The 14248-nt window shown below is 57.7% G+C and overlaps 2 protein-coding genes across 2 annotated transcripts in view; one reads left to right on the plus strand and one right to left on the minus strand.

Annotated features, from left to right (window-relative positions):
- The window catches only part of ABHD12 (abhydrolase domain containing 12, lysophospholipase), a 70298-nt gene extending 68332 nt beyond the window's left edge, over positions 1-1966 (plus strand). Inside the window, exon 13 of the mRNA XM_079946418.1 lies at positions 1-1966. Within this exon, the coding sequence (XP_079802544.1) occupies positions 1-40 (40 nt within the window). The 3' untranslated portion in view covers positions 41-1966.
- A 302-nt stretch (positions 1967-2268) lies between these two features.
- PYGB (glycogen phosphorylase B) overlaps positions 2269-14248 on the minus strand; it is a 54014-nt gene continuing 42034 nt past the window's right edge. Inside the window, exons 15-20 of the mRNA XM_079946417.1 lie at positions 10899-10957; positions 8993-9134; positions 7244-7451; positions 6561-6695; positions 5186-5252; positions 2269-4094 (exon numbers count right to left, since the gene is read on the minus strand). Coding sequence (XP_079802543.1) covers positions 3942-4094; positions 5186-5252; positions 6561-6695; positions 7244-7451; positions 8993-9134; positions 10899-10957 — 764 coding nt within the window. The 3' untranslated portion in view covers positions 2269-3941. The remainder of the gene's footprint in view (positions 4095-5185; positions 5253-6560; positions 6696-7243; positions 7452-8992; positions 9135-10898; positions 10958-14248) is intronic.

Genomic DNA, 14248 nt, shown 5'->3' on the forward strand with positions numbered 1-14248 from the left:
GGAATTCCTGGGGAAGTCGGAACCAGGGCACCAGCACTGAGTGTTACTCGCCACCTGAAGGAGCATGAAGATGTCTGCCCTTGTCCCCCCCTTCCTCCGGCCAGCCCGGCACCCTGGAGATGTGCCTGGAGAGAGAACTCGGATGCCAGCGGGCCAGGCAGAGGAGGCCCTGGCAGACCTGAGGCGCCCGCCCCGGGTGGCTGGGAGCACAGGTTTCTGTGGACAGCGTAGGGGGCGGGCATGTGGCCCTCTCTCCCTCTTGCTGCCACTCAACCTGAGGTCTTGTTGGGAAGACAGTGACAGAACTTTCTGGCCATCGGCTAGTTGATCCCACACTTCCTGAGCTGGGCACCAGGAGCCTGGGGCAGGAGGCGTGGGGTCTTGGGACCACGTTGAGCTTTCTGGCACCACCCTCAAGAATGTGGGGAAACTTGGGTTCTTTCTGTCCCTTCCCAGAACGGACTCTAGTGGTTCCATTAGCCCCTCCTGCCCTGTGCACCCCGCTTGCCTTCCTTGGTGTCCCTGCCTCCCTGGGCGGCCCCACTGCTCCCAGCGGGGGAGGTGCCCGTGGTCTGCCTTCATCCGATTTCCACCCACCTGTCTACCTAACCTGGCCTTAGACGGAGCATTTATTTAAGAATAAAATCGTGGTGGTGGTCTGTCTGATCTCTCAGTGACGCCTCCAGCCCAGGCCCTACCCACAGTCCCAGGCCACTCTCAGGACCCGACCATATGGGAGGTGGTATTGGCCAAGGATCATGGGCCCTTCTTTCCCGCTTCCTTCCAGACACTGAGGCCCAGCACGGAGGGGCGTTATCTCTGGGGAAAGGAACGTTCACGGTGGGGAGGTGGAGATGGCTTTTCCAGGCGGAGCAGATGGCATTTTTCTAAAAACCAGGCCTACGCAGGTGACCTTTCCAGCCTTATAGTTAACAAGCTCGTTGAATGTTGCCGTGTCGATGGACAGGTGGTGGGGTTTAGGCTGCTGGAGTCCAGGGACTCTTCTGGCCCGCGAGCATTGCCCTGTTCACTCACTGGTGGTGGCGCTTCTGTTGTTTGGCTTTTTGCGAAACCAGCCTCCCCTGCACGTGCGCCGCTCCCAGCCAGCGCCTGCCAGCTGTCCACTTCTCACCTCCCCGCTAAGTGCGCTCTCTCCCAGGAGAGGGTGTGTGGCTTAATAAGGGGGCTTCGAGCTGTGCAGCACAGGGTTTGTCCCAGGTCGGAGGACTTCAGCCCACCCGGGTCTCTCCTGATGGCAGGCCTTCCTCCCCTAGATCGTCAGGCTCTGGCACTTTCCAGTCTCAGCGGCGCAGAGATTCCCCAGGGTGGGGAGGGGCTTGTTTACCTGCCCCCCTTGTGGCCTGTTAGCAGCTATGCCCTGGCTGGAAGCCCAGAAGCAGGTCACACCCTCTTTCTGAAGCACCTTAGAGCTGCCCAACGTGATTCTTGTATCTGGAAAACCCATGTCTTTCTTAAACCAGGTTTGAAACGGAACAGACCTTCCTGAGGTCAGTTTGTCAGTTATCTTCTACTGGACGGGTTTGCTCTGCACTCCTGGTATCTAATTCAGGTGTGAGCACAGCCTGCAGGGCCCCACCCCATCCCCCAGCTTCATGTCTCCTTGGATTTCCGTCAGAGCTGGGACACCCATCCCCACCTGACACCGTCTTCATGTAACTAAAGCACTAAGTGCCCGCCTGGCCAGGGCAGCCCCTTCGTGCTTTTCTCAGTCACTGAGGCTCCTGGAGGCCCTGCAGCTCAGAGCCACATCCCCAGCTCGTCTTGACCAACGAGGCCGTCTAGACCCGGCCTGCTCTGCCTGGGCTCAAGTCTGCATCTTGTTTTTCTTAAAATTTTGTCTATGTAAGTTGCCTCAGATTTTTTTTGGCGGGGGGGAATAAGGTAGGCTATAAAGTAAAAATACAAGCTGTTAGTGTTTTTACAGGTGTCTGACCGTCTGAAGATAAGGAAGCATAAGGGATCGTGGGGCTGGTAGCTGCCGCCCTTGTCAGCTGTCAGGTAATTAGTAATCAGGTCTACACATCTCTGCCTGGTGGCATCTCAGCTTATTACCTCGGTCTGAGCGACTAAGCTTACACTGTGGGTTAGAACTGACCCTTTAATGGGTCACAACAGTCGGTGGTCAGCAACAGCAAGAGATGTGCACAGCTGTGAACTGTGGTCGTCAGATGCATGTGTCCCAGGAGCTGCCCCAGACCTGAGACCAGGAATGTGCATCTCAGGTGCCCCCAACCAAGGGGCGGCTCGCACATCCCACCACCAGCAGGGGTCCACGGCGTTCTTGGGTACTTTGGGTAACAATAAGCCCCGAGTCACATCCCTCTGGGTTCTTGATTTAACCTGCAGCCATACAATTTGGGGTCGGGGGGGGGGAGGAGTTTTGGTCCCCAGGGCGTTCCACTTCCCAGGACCAGGAGTGGGTGGCAAAAGATGGGTGCAAAAAACAGTACAATTCACACCAAAAATGCCAACACCCAGGAGACAGTTTTCCAAGTGGCTGGGTTTGACGGTTCAGGCACTCGTGGCTCTAAGCCCCACATGCAGCTGGGGGTGAGAGAACTTTCTGTTCTCAGTCCTGGAATGATGGACCATAATTTAGCCCGGCTGGGACATGGACTGCCCTGGGCACAAGAGTGACACACAGAGGCCAGATCAACTGAGCACAAGCAGGAAGGTTTAATCCGTTTCTCACACGAGGCAGTGACTGACAGTGAGGGGCACAGTGATGGTTACACTCGGCCTAAGGGACGGGCAGCAGAAGGCGCTGGGGATGCAACCACAGACCCTCACGCCTCTGGTGACGTGAGCAGTCAGGATGGGGATGAAGGCAGGACCCTGTGCCACCCAGGTCCAGCATTTGAGGAGACAGCCTCCGGAAGCTTCCGCCCACAGCTCCTGCCTGCTCCCTGGCCCTGTCCTTCCCACCTGCTCACCCGCCCTCCCCAGCACCAACCTGCTCTCTGGGCAGAATGGAAAGTGGGCTCCTCTCTGGGCCCACTCAGTCCTTTTCCAGACCAGGTTGTCATGCTGCTGGGAGGAGGGAGGCTGGCCTCCCGTGAGACCGGAAACGCACCCTCCTGGACTCGACGGGCACAGATCTGCAGCGGGGCTGGGTGTTCAGCTTCACCCAGCAGAGGTGGGGACCCCACCTGGGTCCCCAGGGCCAGGTGAGAACATCCCAGCATTGCCTCCCCAGGCACTAAACTTCAAAAGTGCTATTTTTAGTTGCTAAAACAAGGAAAGGCTTTAGCTAGTTTCATTTCCTTGTGAAAAATCTTATGAAAAAGCAAAACCAAACGAATTCTGCATCAGCCAGCCTTGTCCCAGCCAAAGCTCCCTAGACGCTGGACACAGGTGTTGTCCCCAGTGTCACTCTCAGTTGTCCTGGGGCCTCTTTATCTGATCAATCTGGAAACCCCGGGCTGGGTGCCCACACAGCAGCTATGAGGACGTGGCCTAGCACAGTGGACCCTCCCTGCATGGCCAGGAGGCAGAGCTGGGGCCACACTGGACGAGGTGCTGCAGAAGCATACACGGCCCCAGGCTTTACCACGGCTACCTGGCCGGACCCCAGAATCCAGAGGCTCAGAACTAAAAACGAGCTCACACAAGGCGTGTGCAAGGCTGCGGGGAGCCCAGCAGACAAGTCCACCTTCCCCCACCTCCACGGGACAGGTGGGCAGAGCAGCAGGCCAGCTGCCCTGCTCAGTGCTGTGGGCTCTGCTTGCCTGCAGGAAACGGGGGAGCATCTCACCTCAGCATCTTCCCCCAACCCAACCCAACCCCCGAAAGCCACCACCCGGATCCCCATGGCCGTCCCGGAAACAGCACTGAAAAGAGCAGGGTGCTGGCAAAGTGCTTGGAAACGGGCAGTCAGCAAGAAAACAAACGCCTCTGGTCCGGAGGGGGAGGGCGGAGGCCTAATCCCTGGGGAGGCTGGGGGGCGGGGTCTTCAGGGCAGAGGGCTCCACGCCCCAGATGTCCCGGGCGTACTCCGTGATGGTCCGGTCACTGGAGAACTTGCCCGAGCAAGCGATGTTCCTGATGACCTTTTTGGTCCACTCCTTGGGGTTCTGCAGAGGGAAGCGGTGCTCGGTGACCTCGGGCTGTTCCCAGATGCACTTAGACACTGGGCAGCCAACCAAGAGGTCACTGGGAAGGGGGCCCACCCACCAGGAAAGTTTCCAGATGTCTAGACAGAGGTCCTGCTGGGGTGCGGCACACCCAATGCACAGACACCCCACCAGAGGAGTATGCGCCCCCAGACTGCAGCCAGCACCAGGAGGGGCCTCCCCGAAAGGAAAGCAAAGTTCCTCCCGGAGCCCGGAAGATCACTCGGTTTCTAGGCCCTCTCCTGTTCTGTCACAGGAGGGAACATCAGGGGCTGTTTCCTCGAGGCGGGGGTGGGTGGGTGGGAGGGATGAGACGTGGGCAACAACTCAGACACACAAACCCCTCAGGCCGTGTCCAAGAATCTGCTTGAACGACCTGGGCAATGAACCATCTGCCCCAACAACTGCACAGTCACGCCCCCATCGCCAGCGTCCCCTCCTGCTGCCATCCTTGGCTGGGTGCACAGGGTGGAACACCCTCCTTTCCCTCCCCAGGTTCAGGAGCTGAGTCTTCCCAGGAGACCCCACTGGACATGCACACTCTCTGTGGGCCACGCCAAGGCAGGGACACAGGGCCGCGGACTGGGGAGCTGGCTCCCGCAGCCCCACCTTAGAAACTCGGCTCCTTAGAGCTACAAGTCCTTGTTCTACTTGCTGTCAGATCTGTCACTTTTACAAGGAATCGTTCATCTTCTCATTTTAAGCACAGAAAGGTCTTCACTGCTCACAAGGCCCATCCCTCACCTCAGGCTCTCCTGATGACACCCACGTGGGCAGTCAGATGGCGGGCTAGGGTGTGCAGAACCTCCAGAAGGAAACTCCTGCCCTGCTCACCTGCGCTCTGTGGCAGCTGCCCAGAGGCTGCAGGGGAAGGTGCGCTGGTGTGGACAGCAGCCTGGGCAGAGGGCCAGCCGAGTCAGTCCCTGAGCAGGAAATGAGGAAGCCCAACCTGCTCTGGGCCACTAGATGAACTGTGACCTCCTGGGAGTGGCCTGAGACAGCAGGACACAGCCACACCCTGCTGCTTCACTGCCAGGGCCCAAGGACCTTACCCGGTACAGCTGGTCCACCCGGGCCTGGCACTCCACGTATGCCTCATAGTCCGCAAACACCTTGAACCTGAAATGGGAGACAGGAAGCTGGGCTGGGTGGGTGACGAGTGGGAGGTCAGGAAACGGGCCTGGCTGGCTGCGTCCTCATGCTCTGCAGGACAGGGGTGGCCACAGGGACTACTCTGTGAGCAACACTTCTGTCCTGGGGACGCTATTCTAGAAAAACCTTATTTTAACCCAGTGTTCTTTAAAGAACCCGTGCACGTGGGTCAGAGCTGCACAGGCTGAGGCCTTCCGCCGATTTCACCTCCAGGGGAAGGGCACAGGGTGACCACAGGCTCCATCACCATCTGTTCTCAGATCTCACGGGCTGAGAACTGGTGGTGCAGGATTTATGGACACAGAAACACGTTTTGTTTACGATTGAGTAAGAAACACAATTCATGAAACTGTAAAGTCCCTCCTTGATCACAGACCTCAGCAGGGCCAAGCTCCCAGCCCCGGGCGTGTGTGGAGTTACGATCGATTGGGTCTAACAGAAGCCAGCTGACAGCATTCATCAAAAAGTGACAGACTAGGGCTTCCCTGGTGGCGCAGTGGTTGAGAGTCCGCCTGCCGATGCAGGGGACGCGGGTTCGTGCCCTGGACCGGGAAGATCCCACGTGCCGCGGAGCGGCTGGGCCCGTGAGCCATGCCCGCTGGGCCTGAGCGTCCGGAGCCTGTGCTCCTTAACGGAAGAGGCCACAGCAGTGAGAGGCCCGTGTACCACAAAAAAAAAAAAAAAAAAAAAAGTGACAGACTAAACCAAAGGAACTGCAAGTGGGATAGAGGTCGATTCTCAGCCTTTGACAGACTCAGCTTCTACCACCTGGGTGGAGAAGAGGCCTGTCGTCAGAGGAGAGAGCACTGCCGACCTATAACAAGTGCTGTGCAAAGCTGTGCCCCGGGGAGCAGAACCCCGTGTCAACGGCCTCGTCGTAAAACACTAACCATGTGGTAACTCACGGCCTCACAAGCTCACTCCACCTGAACCACTCTTGGGCTCCCCATTAAACCCAGGCTCCCTCTGCCCCGAGGAAGTCGCCTCCAACCCGCCCAGGCGACGCTTGTCACTCCCGTCCAAGGAGGTCAGCTGGTGCCGGGGGCCTGGGGCTCCGCTCGGCAGCTGGCAATCCCACCACCAGGCCCCCAGGCTCGCTGAGCACCGTCAGAAGCCCCACAAACCCTGGCCCCTGGGTGCAGCCGAGCCTCTGGCCGTGGGCTGAGGTGAGGGTGAGCCTCACCGAGGCCCAGGCTTGGCCCCAAACAACGTGCAGTTTTCAGCCTGCCAGGGGACCCTTTGACCCATCGGTGAGGCACGAGGGGCCTGTCTCACCTGTCATGGTTCAGCAGCATGTCGACGACGCCCTTGAAACAGTCGGGCTCCCTGGGGGAGAAGAAGCCGCTGCTGATCTGGTCCACGGCCTGCCGCAGCTCGGGCAGGGAGTCGTAGTACTCCCGGGCGTTGTACCTGTGGGGAGATGGCAGCCTCGTGGGCACACGCTGGGGCCGTTTGTGCCTCAGGCCCACGACAGCCAGGTGGGGTTGGCAACCGCAGGCACTGGGAGGTGGACGTGGGCCGTGAGCACATCAATTCCACCTCCTCCTTTTACTGTTACAGACACGTGGTTGCTAGAGGACGTACAGGTCACATGCAGTCCTCCGAGAGAGGATGCTCAAGCAGCCCCGCCCCCGCGCCCAGTGCCAGGATGTTGCAGAAGAAAATGACATGTGAAACCAAGCTGGAGAGACACCCTGCGACCATTAGGGAGTCTGGGGAGAGGGAGGCGTGTGGCAGACATGGGACAGGGCCGAAAGGGCCAGCGCTCACAGGCTGACAAGGTTCCGACTGTTTGGGTTCAGCAGCTGGTGCCTGAGGCCTCAACAACTCCCCTGAGGGATTTTAGGCAACTAGGCAACTTCAGTTGCACAGAATTAGGCCGGGCTGGGACCCCTCACAGGATCCAAGGGTGTGAAAAACAAGTAGAGGAGATCTGAGGTCTTGAGAGGGACACACACCCTTTCCGGTCCAGGGCTTCCACGTCCTCCACCCGCAAGCCAAAGATGAAGAGGTTCTCGGCCCCAGCTTCCTCAGCCATCTCCACGTTGGCTCCGTCCATGGTGCCGATGGTGAGGGCCCCATTGAGCATGAACTTCATGTTGCCTGTGCCCGAGGCCTCGGTGCCCGCGGTGGAGATCTGCTGTGACAGGTCGGCGGCGGGGATCACTGCAAGGCGGCGAGAGCAAGACCCGTCAGCCATGAACCGCTCAACACGAGAGCAATGGGAACAGCACAGCAACACCATGCACTGACCACACCACCTGTACGGCTCCCTTTTTTGACCCAGGGCACCCTGAGGCAGAGGATCCACAGTGGAAACGCCTGAGAAGCCCTGCAGGTGGCAAAGGACCTTTGTTCTGGAACCTTCCACGGACCAGGGCCAAATCAAAGCCTGGTGTTGTCATCATTCCCTTGTATCCTGACATCACTGCTGTCTTATTCGATCAGCCCCGCAGACTCCTTAAATGGCTTAAAGAGGAATCCGACTCACAGCACCAAAGGACTGGGGACAGCGGGGGGACAATCTTCTTGTGGCCACACGCACCGAAGTCACTCTGTGCCGTTTACAGACTGGCATAGTGGCCAAGACACAACCCCATCCATGGCCCTGCAGCTTCTCCCAAGCGTGGGTTCCCTGCGTGAGTTTCTCCATGTGGCAGCAGGAACGCAGCCTCCGTCCTGCCTGCCTTGGCATCCCTGCTCCCACGTCCTCAGCTCGTTCTCAGAGCTAATGCTGCTTCCCTAACCCAGCTGAAGGGCACTCGGGGTCAGCCAAGACCAGAGCCCAGCCCCTTCTTCAAGGTCAAGTCCAGGTGCCAGGATAGAGACACAGGCACCCCCGGCCCCTCAGGCAGAGGGACATGGGCAGACGGGATGGTGGACACGTTACCACAGCCAGTCCAAGAGCTGGGGGAGGGTGTGGGGCCCAACTCCAGGCTGGCTGTCCCCAAGGTCAGTTCTAAGGAAGCGCAGGAACTGGCCTGGGAGTGCCAGGCAGCGGCCGTAAGTTGCTTTAGAAGCTCAGTGAAACACTAACCCCAACCCAACCCCCGAGCCACACATGGTCCATGGCAGTGGCGGGACCACAGGGATGGTCCTGATCCGCCCGCAACAGAGGAGGAGGGAGTGCGTGAGCCTGCCCTTCACTCAACGCCTGGAGGGCAGCGCACAGTCTCATGGATCAGAGGGGCTGCTACTCGGGCCACAAGTCCAGGCTCAGGTTTCCCAGCACTTCCTGCCAGGTCTCCGGAAGTGGCTGGCTTAGAAGGGCCTGTCCAGCTCAGGACAGCTATGCTCCGAGGCACATCTGGCCACAGGCCCTTCTCCAGATGGCAACACACACCCAGTACCCCCAAAGTGGAGTGGCCCCAGGCTAAACCCTCCCGGAGCAGGTGCAGGACGCCAGGCCAGAGTGGACAGGTGGGGATGAGCAGAAGCACCCTCTGGGGGACGGGGAGGGCCAGCAAGAGGGAGCCCCGGGGCAGAGGAGCGAGGAGGGGGAGCAGTGGGAAGTTCAGAGACCAAGGATGTGTGAGACCGAGGACGACCCACACACTCGGTGGCAGCAGGGCTCCCCCAGAGCCAGGCCAGGGGGTGGGGGGCCCTCTGGCTGGGCAGCCTGGTGTTGGGGCTGTTAATCCGTCTGAAAGCAAGACAGGCCCTGACCATAGAGGACCACTGGCTGCGCCCAGGTAGGGCAGGCTCACCTTTCTCGGCCAAGGACACTCTGTAGTTCTCCAGGAAGATCACTTTGAGCCTGTCGCCCACAACCGGATCGTGGTTGACGACGTCGCCGATGGACGTGACCAGCTTGATGATCATCTTGGCCATGTGGTAGCCGGGCGCCGCCTGGAAAGGGGGAGGGGCGCTCAGCAGACACCCTGTGCTCAGGGGCACGGCAGGGTCGCCGGAGCCCGGGCTGCACACGCCCAGCCGAGTGGCTCTGCCAGCGGGGGGGTCCCACGGCAGGGGAGGGGTGGGCTGAGGCCACGGCATCCCTGCGTGTCCTGCCCTCAACCTGGCAGACGGACCCACAGAGCGCGGCGCCCCACCCGCTTCCTCGGCTTCAACCGAGCGCCTCTCATGACGGCACCTCACCCACGTGCACAAATCTGTCAACCTCAAGCTTGGTTTTCTGATTCTAGTTGGTTTTTTCAAAAATGGAGAGAGGGAACAAGGACCTCTGAGAACTGACTACCGACTTAAGGGAAACGCAGGGAACCAAGGAAAGTACTGGGAGATACCAGAGGGACGTGGTTTGGGGAAGACACACAACCCGATTTCTGTAACAAACTGCAGGGGAAAAAAAGAGGGGGACGTGGAGAAAAACCTACAGATGAAGAGATTTAAGAGACACAGCCGCCCGTCACCATGTGAGAACCTTGCTGGGTCCTGATTCAAACAAGCTCAAGGTATTTGTAGCTGTCACAAGACCGCTGCGTGTGGCCCTGGCTGGATATTTAATGATGTGGAGAAATTCTTGTCAAGTGTCTTAGGTGTGATGGTGGCGCTGTGTGGTTTTGCAGGAAAACATCACTGTGAAGACAACTGATTAAGTTCTTAGGGTTGAAGTGTTATAATGTCTGTAATCCATCTACTATGAAATGGTTCAGCAAAAGTCTGGGGGACAGGTTTGTGGATGTTCTACACTTCTTTTTTTCTTTTTAAAAATGTTAATTTTTTAAAAATTAACATTTTTTAACTTTTTGAAAGTCCACATCTCTAAAATGCATACAGAAATACTGACAAAACAGCATGCTGGGGTGGGGTGGTGGTGGAATGAATTGGGAGATTGGGATTGACATATATACACTAATATGTATGAAATAGATAAAAAAAAAAGAAAAGAAAAAGAACCCCAGCATGCTGTCCGGAGTCTGCTTTAGAAACATCAGGAGTCGGGGGGCCGGGGGCCGGTGGCAGAGACAGAACAAGACGGGCCTGCCTGTGAGGTGCCTCCACCTTCATATGTGCTCAAGTGAGAGGCGAGGACAGTCCTGGGCCCACCTGCAGCCCCCGTGAAGCAGCTGTGCCCAGGCTTCTGGGAAAAGTGGCAGAGGGTGGGGACGCGGGCCCTAGAGCGCGGAGCCGGGTGATGGGACCCACTGATGCCTGCCGGCGATACGCTGGGACTCTGAGATCCCACGTCCAAAAGCACATGTAAATAAAACGAATAAGGCCAGGCTGAGCCGAGAGCAGGCGCACGTCTGGCTGACGAAGCAGCCAGCGACTCACGCCTACTTGGCGCACCAGTGCAGGGGAGGCGTGGAAATCCGGCAGTTATAAGAGAAATGGCGCTGCCCCATGAAATCCCCAGTTATAAGAGAAATGGCGCTGCTCAAGGAAAGAACGGGAGACTGAGAACATCGCTTCAGCGGAACCACCCTGGGCCGGGCAGGCAGGGGCCCCATCCAGCTCCCTCCTGTGGCTGAGCTGATGGAGCCTGAGCTGGCCCAGAGGCACACCTGGGGCTAGGACCTCTGGGCTGTGTGTGCAGGTTGGCGCCCGGCCACCCGCAGCATCCAGCCCCGATGCAGAGACGCTGCTGAAAAGCACGGTGGTCTGTGCATCCCCAACCAACGCCAAGCAGGAACCAAGAAGACGTCCCCTCACCTTGCCCCCGATCATGACGGTCCTGGGCACAAAGGTCTGGGCTGGGTCCTTCTTTATTCCTGCAGGACAAACAGAGAGCCACGTGAAGCCCCTGGAGCCAGACATGCCTGAGCCCTGGGACAGGCCTCAGTGACAGTGTCTTCAGAGGCCAGCCCGACACAGGTGCTGCACTGCCAGGAGCTCCCGCTTACAGAATTCTACACTTGGTCCAGGTTGGCTTGGAAGGCCAGCCAGGAGCAGACTCTTCCAGAAAGTTCAGTGGAAAAGCTGTGCCTTTGTGTCCAGAACAGCCCAACACAGGAGCTTCTCTGGGTCTGGTCACCAGGACTGAAGGCCCTTGCATGTGATGGGTACTCAAAAATGGGGTGACCTTGGGATGGTGATGATTCACCGTCAGCCTGCGGGAGGTGTCAGTGAGACCCCAAGCCCGCTCTGTCACTGGGACAGAGGCTAAGAAGCCCCCCAGACCTTTTCTGTACAGGAGCAGACAGCTCACCTCCAGCCCCAGCAGAATGAGATGTCCTCACCAGGCCACTGGTTTCCAGATTTCAGCTGGGGGGTGGGGGCAGGGAGTGTCTACAGAAGTGACAGGCTGCCCTAGACGGCTTTCACCAGAGTCAGGAATCGGCCGCAAGGTTTACAGGAGCCACTAAAGGGTCGCGGCTGATCTGTAACCTCTGTCTTCAGGTTCTAGTAGGAACATGACCGTCCCTTAGTTCTGAATCTTCCCGCTTCCAGATTGTGGACAGAGTAACAAAGAGAACAGGAAAAAAATAAAGCCAAAACCCCACAAACTACATTTTTACTAAAACTAGTAAAGAAGAAAAATACGCTAACTCCAGATCATTGAGCAAGTCCTCCTGGGTCATGGGATGGGTGGGAGACAGGGCTGTGAACTCAGGGTCTCAGGAACCCCAGCCTCCCGGGGGCTGTGAGCAGGGGAAGCGGAGGCAGGAAAGAGCCCCAGGGGGCCGGGCGGGCAGACCCTGTCGGCACCCCTCCTACAGAGAAACCTTGGAAAGGGGGTCTGGACATCCTTGTGGACAGAGGCCCACAGGGCCATGGCGCCTCCTGAGCCAGCCTTGACTTGGAGCCCCAGAGAGGCATCACAAGCTGGGGAGGCCTGCGGCTGCCTTGAGCTCACGAGGCCCCGGCCAGCTCCTCAGACACGAGTGACCAACCCGAACACACAGCTTTGCCACAGACAAGGGCAGTGGAAGCAGCCTCCCTGTGAGTCTCCAACCTGTGAGGACTGTCGACGCAGATGGGAGACCATAGCGCCGAAACCCAAGACCCCGGGAGAAGGCAGAACACAGGCGACAAGGCAGAACTGCCCCACAGAGTGCAGCCCGATCACAGAAGCCAGGAGGGCGGGGAGACATGCAGAAAACACAGTAGACACACAGAGTGTGGAAGCGGGACCAGCAGACAACATGGAACAGAAAAGGAGGGAAAGCTATCAACAGGCAAAAAGAAGGTGGTGGAAGAAACCAACCACACACGTCACTGGAGCCCCAGGAGAAGAAAGCCAAACACGTTTTAATGTATTTCAAGGAAACGTCCTAGAAATGATATAAGATATCAACCAGCATCCTCAGAGTGCCTAAGCATCAGGAAAATGGACCCACAACAGCCGGCACCCAAGACACAGCCGAGTGGAATGCGCACAAGAGAGCAGCTCACTCCAGACCCACCCTCCAGAGGGCGCTGCTCAAGGAAAGAACGGGAGACTGAGAACATCGCTTCAGCGGAACCACCCTTCCCGCAAGTGGCCACAGACTACTGTGGACGTGGAAGACCTCGGGGCACAGGAGCTGGGCAGAAGGGCGACCGGACGGCCCTGTAAGAGGACTGGGCGTCTCATCGCAGGCGGAACCCAGGTCAGGTCGAGGCGAGGATGGCAGGGCGGCACCACGTTGTGCGCTGCACACACGCGGGTGGACGAGCGGGCGGGGGCGGGTGACACGTGCCCTGAGGGCCCCATCGGAAGGCCGCAGGCGCCCCGGACGCTGACAAGCCGAGCAGAAGCAGCACCCTGGGCAGCAGGAAGGCACCGGTCACAAGAGGTGACAGGAGGAAGGGCAGGCCACCCAGCGACTGGCCCTGCCGCTCACAGGCAGGGGATTCGGGGATGCCGCCCGGGAAACGACAAAGAAAATGCAGAAAAATCACAACTGCAGAAGAAAACCACAGCAAAGAGCACAAAACAAAGTCTCCGTGAACTGCTGTTTCTGGCCCGGAAGGCGCGCCCTTCCGCCAAACGCACAGGAGGGCCCTCACCTGGGCCTTTTCTGAGGGTCGGGTCAGAACCATTCAACCCAAACTAGCATCCATCCTGTCACTTCACTGTCTCACGAGCGAGCGGATCCCTCAAGACGGAGTCTCCTTCACTGGCAACTGGAGAGCTGATGTTCTCGAGGGGAGCTCTGCGTCTTGGAAAGTATTTGGTTCCTTTATTTTCAAAATTAGTATTTGCTTTACTACATTACAAGATCTTAAGAACCACGTTTTGGGCTTCCCTTGTGGCGCAGTGGTTAAGAATCCACCTGCCAATGCAGGGGACACAGTTCGAGCCCTGGTCCGGGAAGATCCCACATGCTGCGGAGCAACTAAGCCCGTGCACCACAACTACTGAGCTCACGTGCCACAACTAACTGAAGCTGGTACACCTAGAGCCCATGCTCCGCAACAAGAGAAGCCACCATAATGAGAAGCCCGCGCACCACAATGAAGAGTAGCCCCCGCTCGCCACAACTAGAGAAAGCCCGCGCACAGCAACGAAGACCCAACACGGCCAAAAATAAATAAATTAAATAAAGAACTTTAAAAAAAAAAAACAGATTTTTCCTTGAGGCTTTATTATCTTATTTATAGAAGTAGCAAATGTTCATAGTTACTTTTAGGTGGGTCTTTTTTTTTTTTTTTTTTCGGTATGCGGGCCTCTCACTGTTGTGGCCTCTCCCGTTGCGGAGCACAGGCTCCAGACGCGCAGGCTCAGCGGCCATGGCTCACGGGCCCAGCTGCTCCACGGCATGTGGGATCCTCCCAGACCGGGGCGCGAACCCGTGTCCCCTGAACCCGAGTCCGGCAGGCGGACTCTCAACCACTGCGCCACCAGGGAAGCCCTTAGGTGGGCCTTTGATTCACACGTGCTTCAAGATCAAATGCCACTTAAATAGTTTAAGGTGTATAGATGTAACATACTATTTCATCTTCTATGAGTATACTTCAAATGCCTCACCTGCTAAGTATAATCTCTCCAAATAACTTAAGAGAAGTCTAATAACGATAATAACTAAGTATGAAAGAAATGCTACACCAGACCTAAAACCCAGCCTCTGGAGGAGGTG

This window comes from Stenella coeruleoalba (genome assembly GCF_951394435.1).
Source record: "Stenella coeruleoalba genome assembly, chromosome: 15".
Taxonomy (NCBI): domain Eukaryota; kingdom Metazoa; phylum Chordata; class Mammalia; order Artiodactyla; family Delphinidae; genus Stenella; species Stenella coeruleoalba.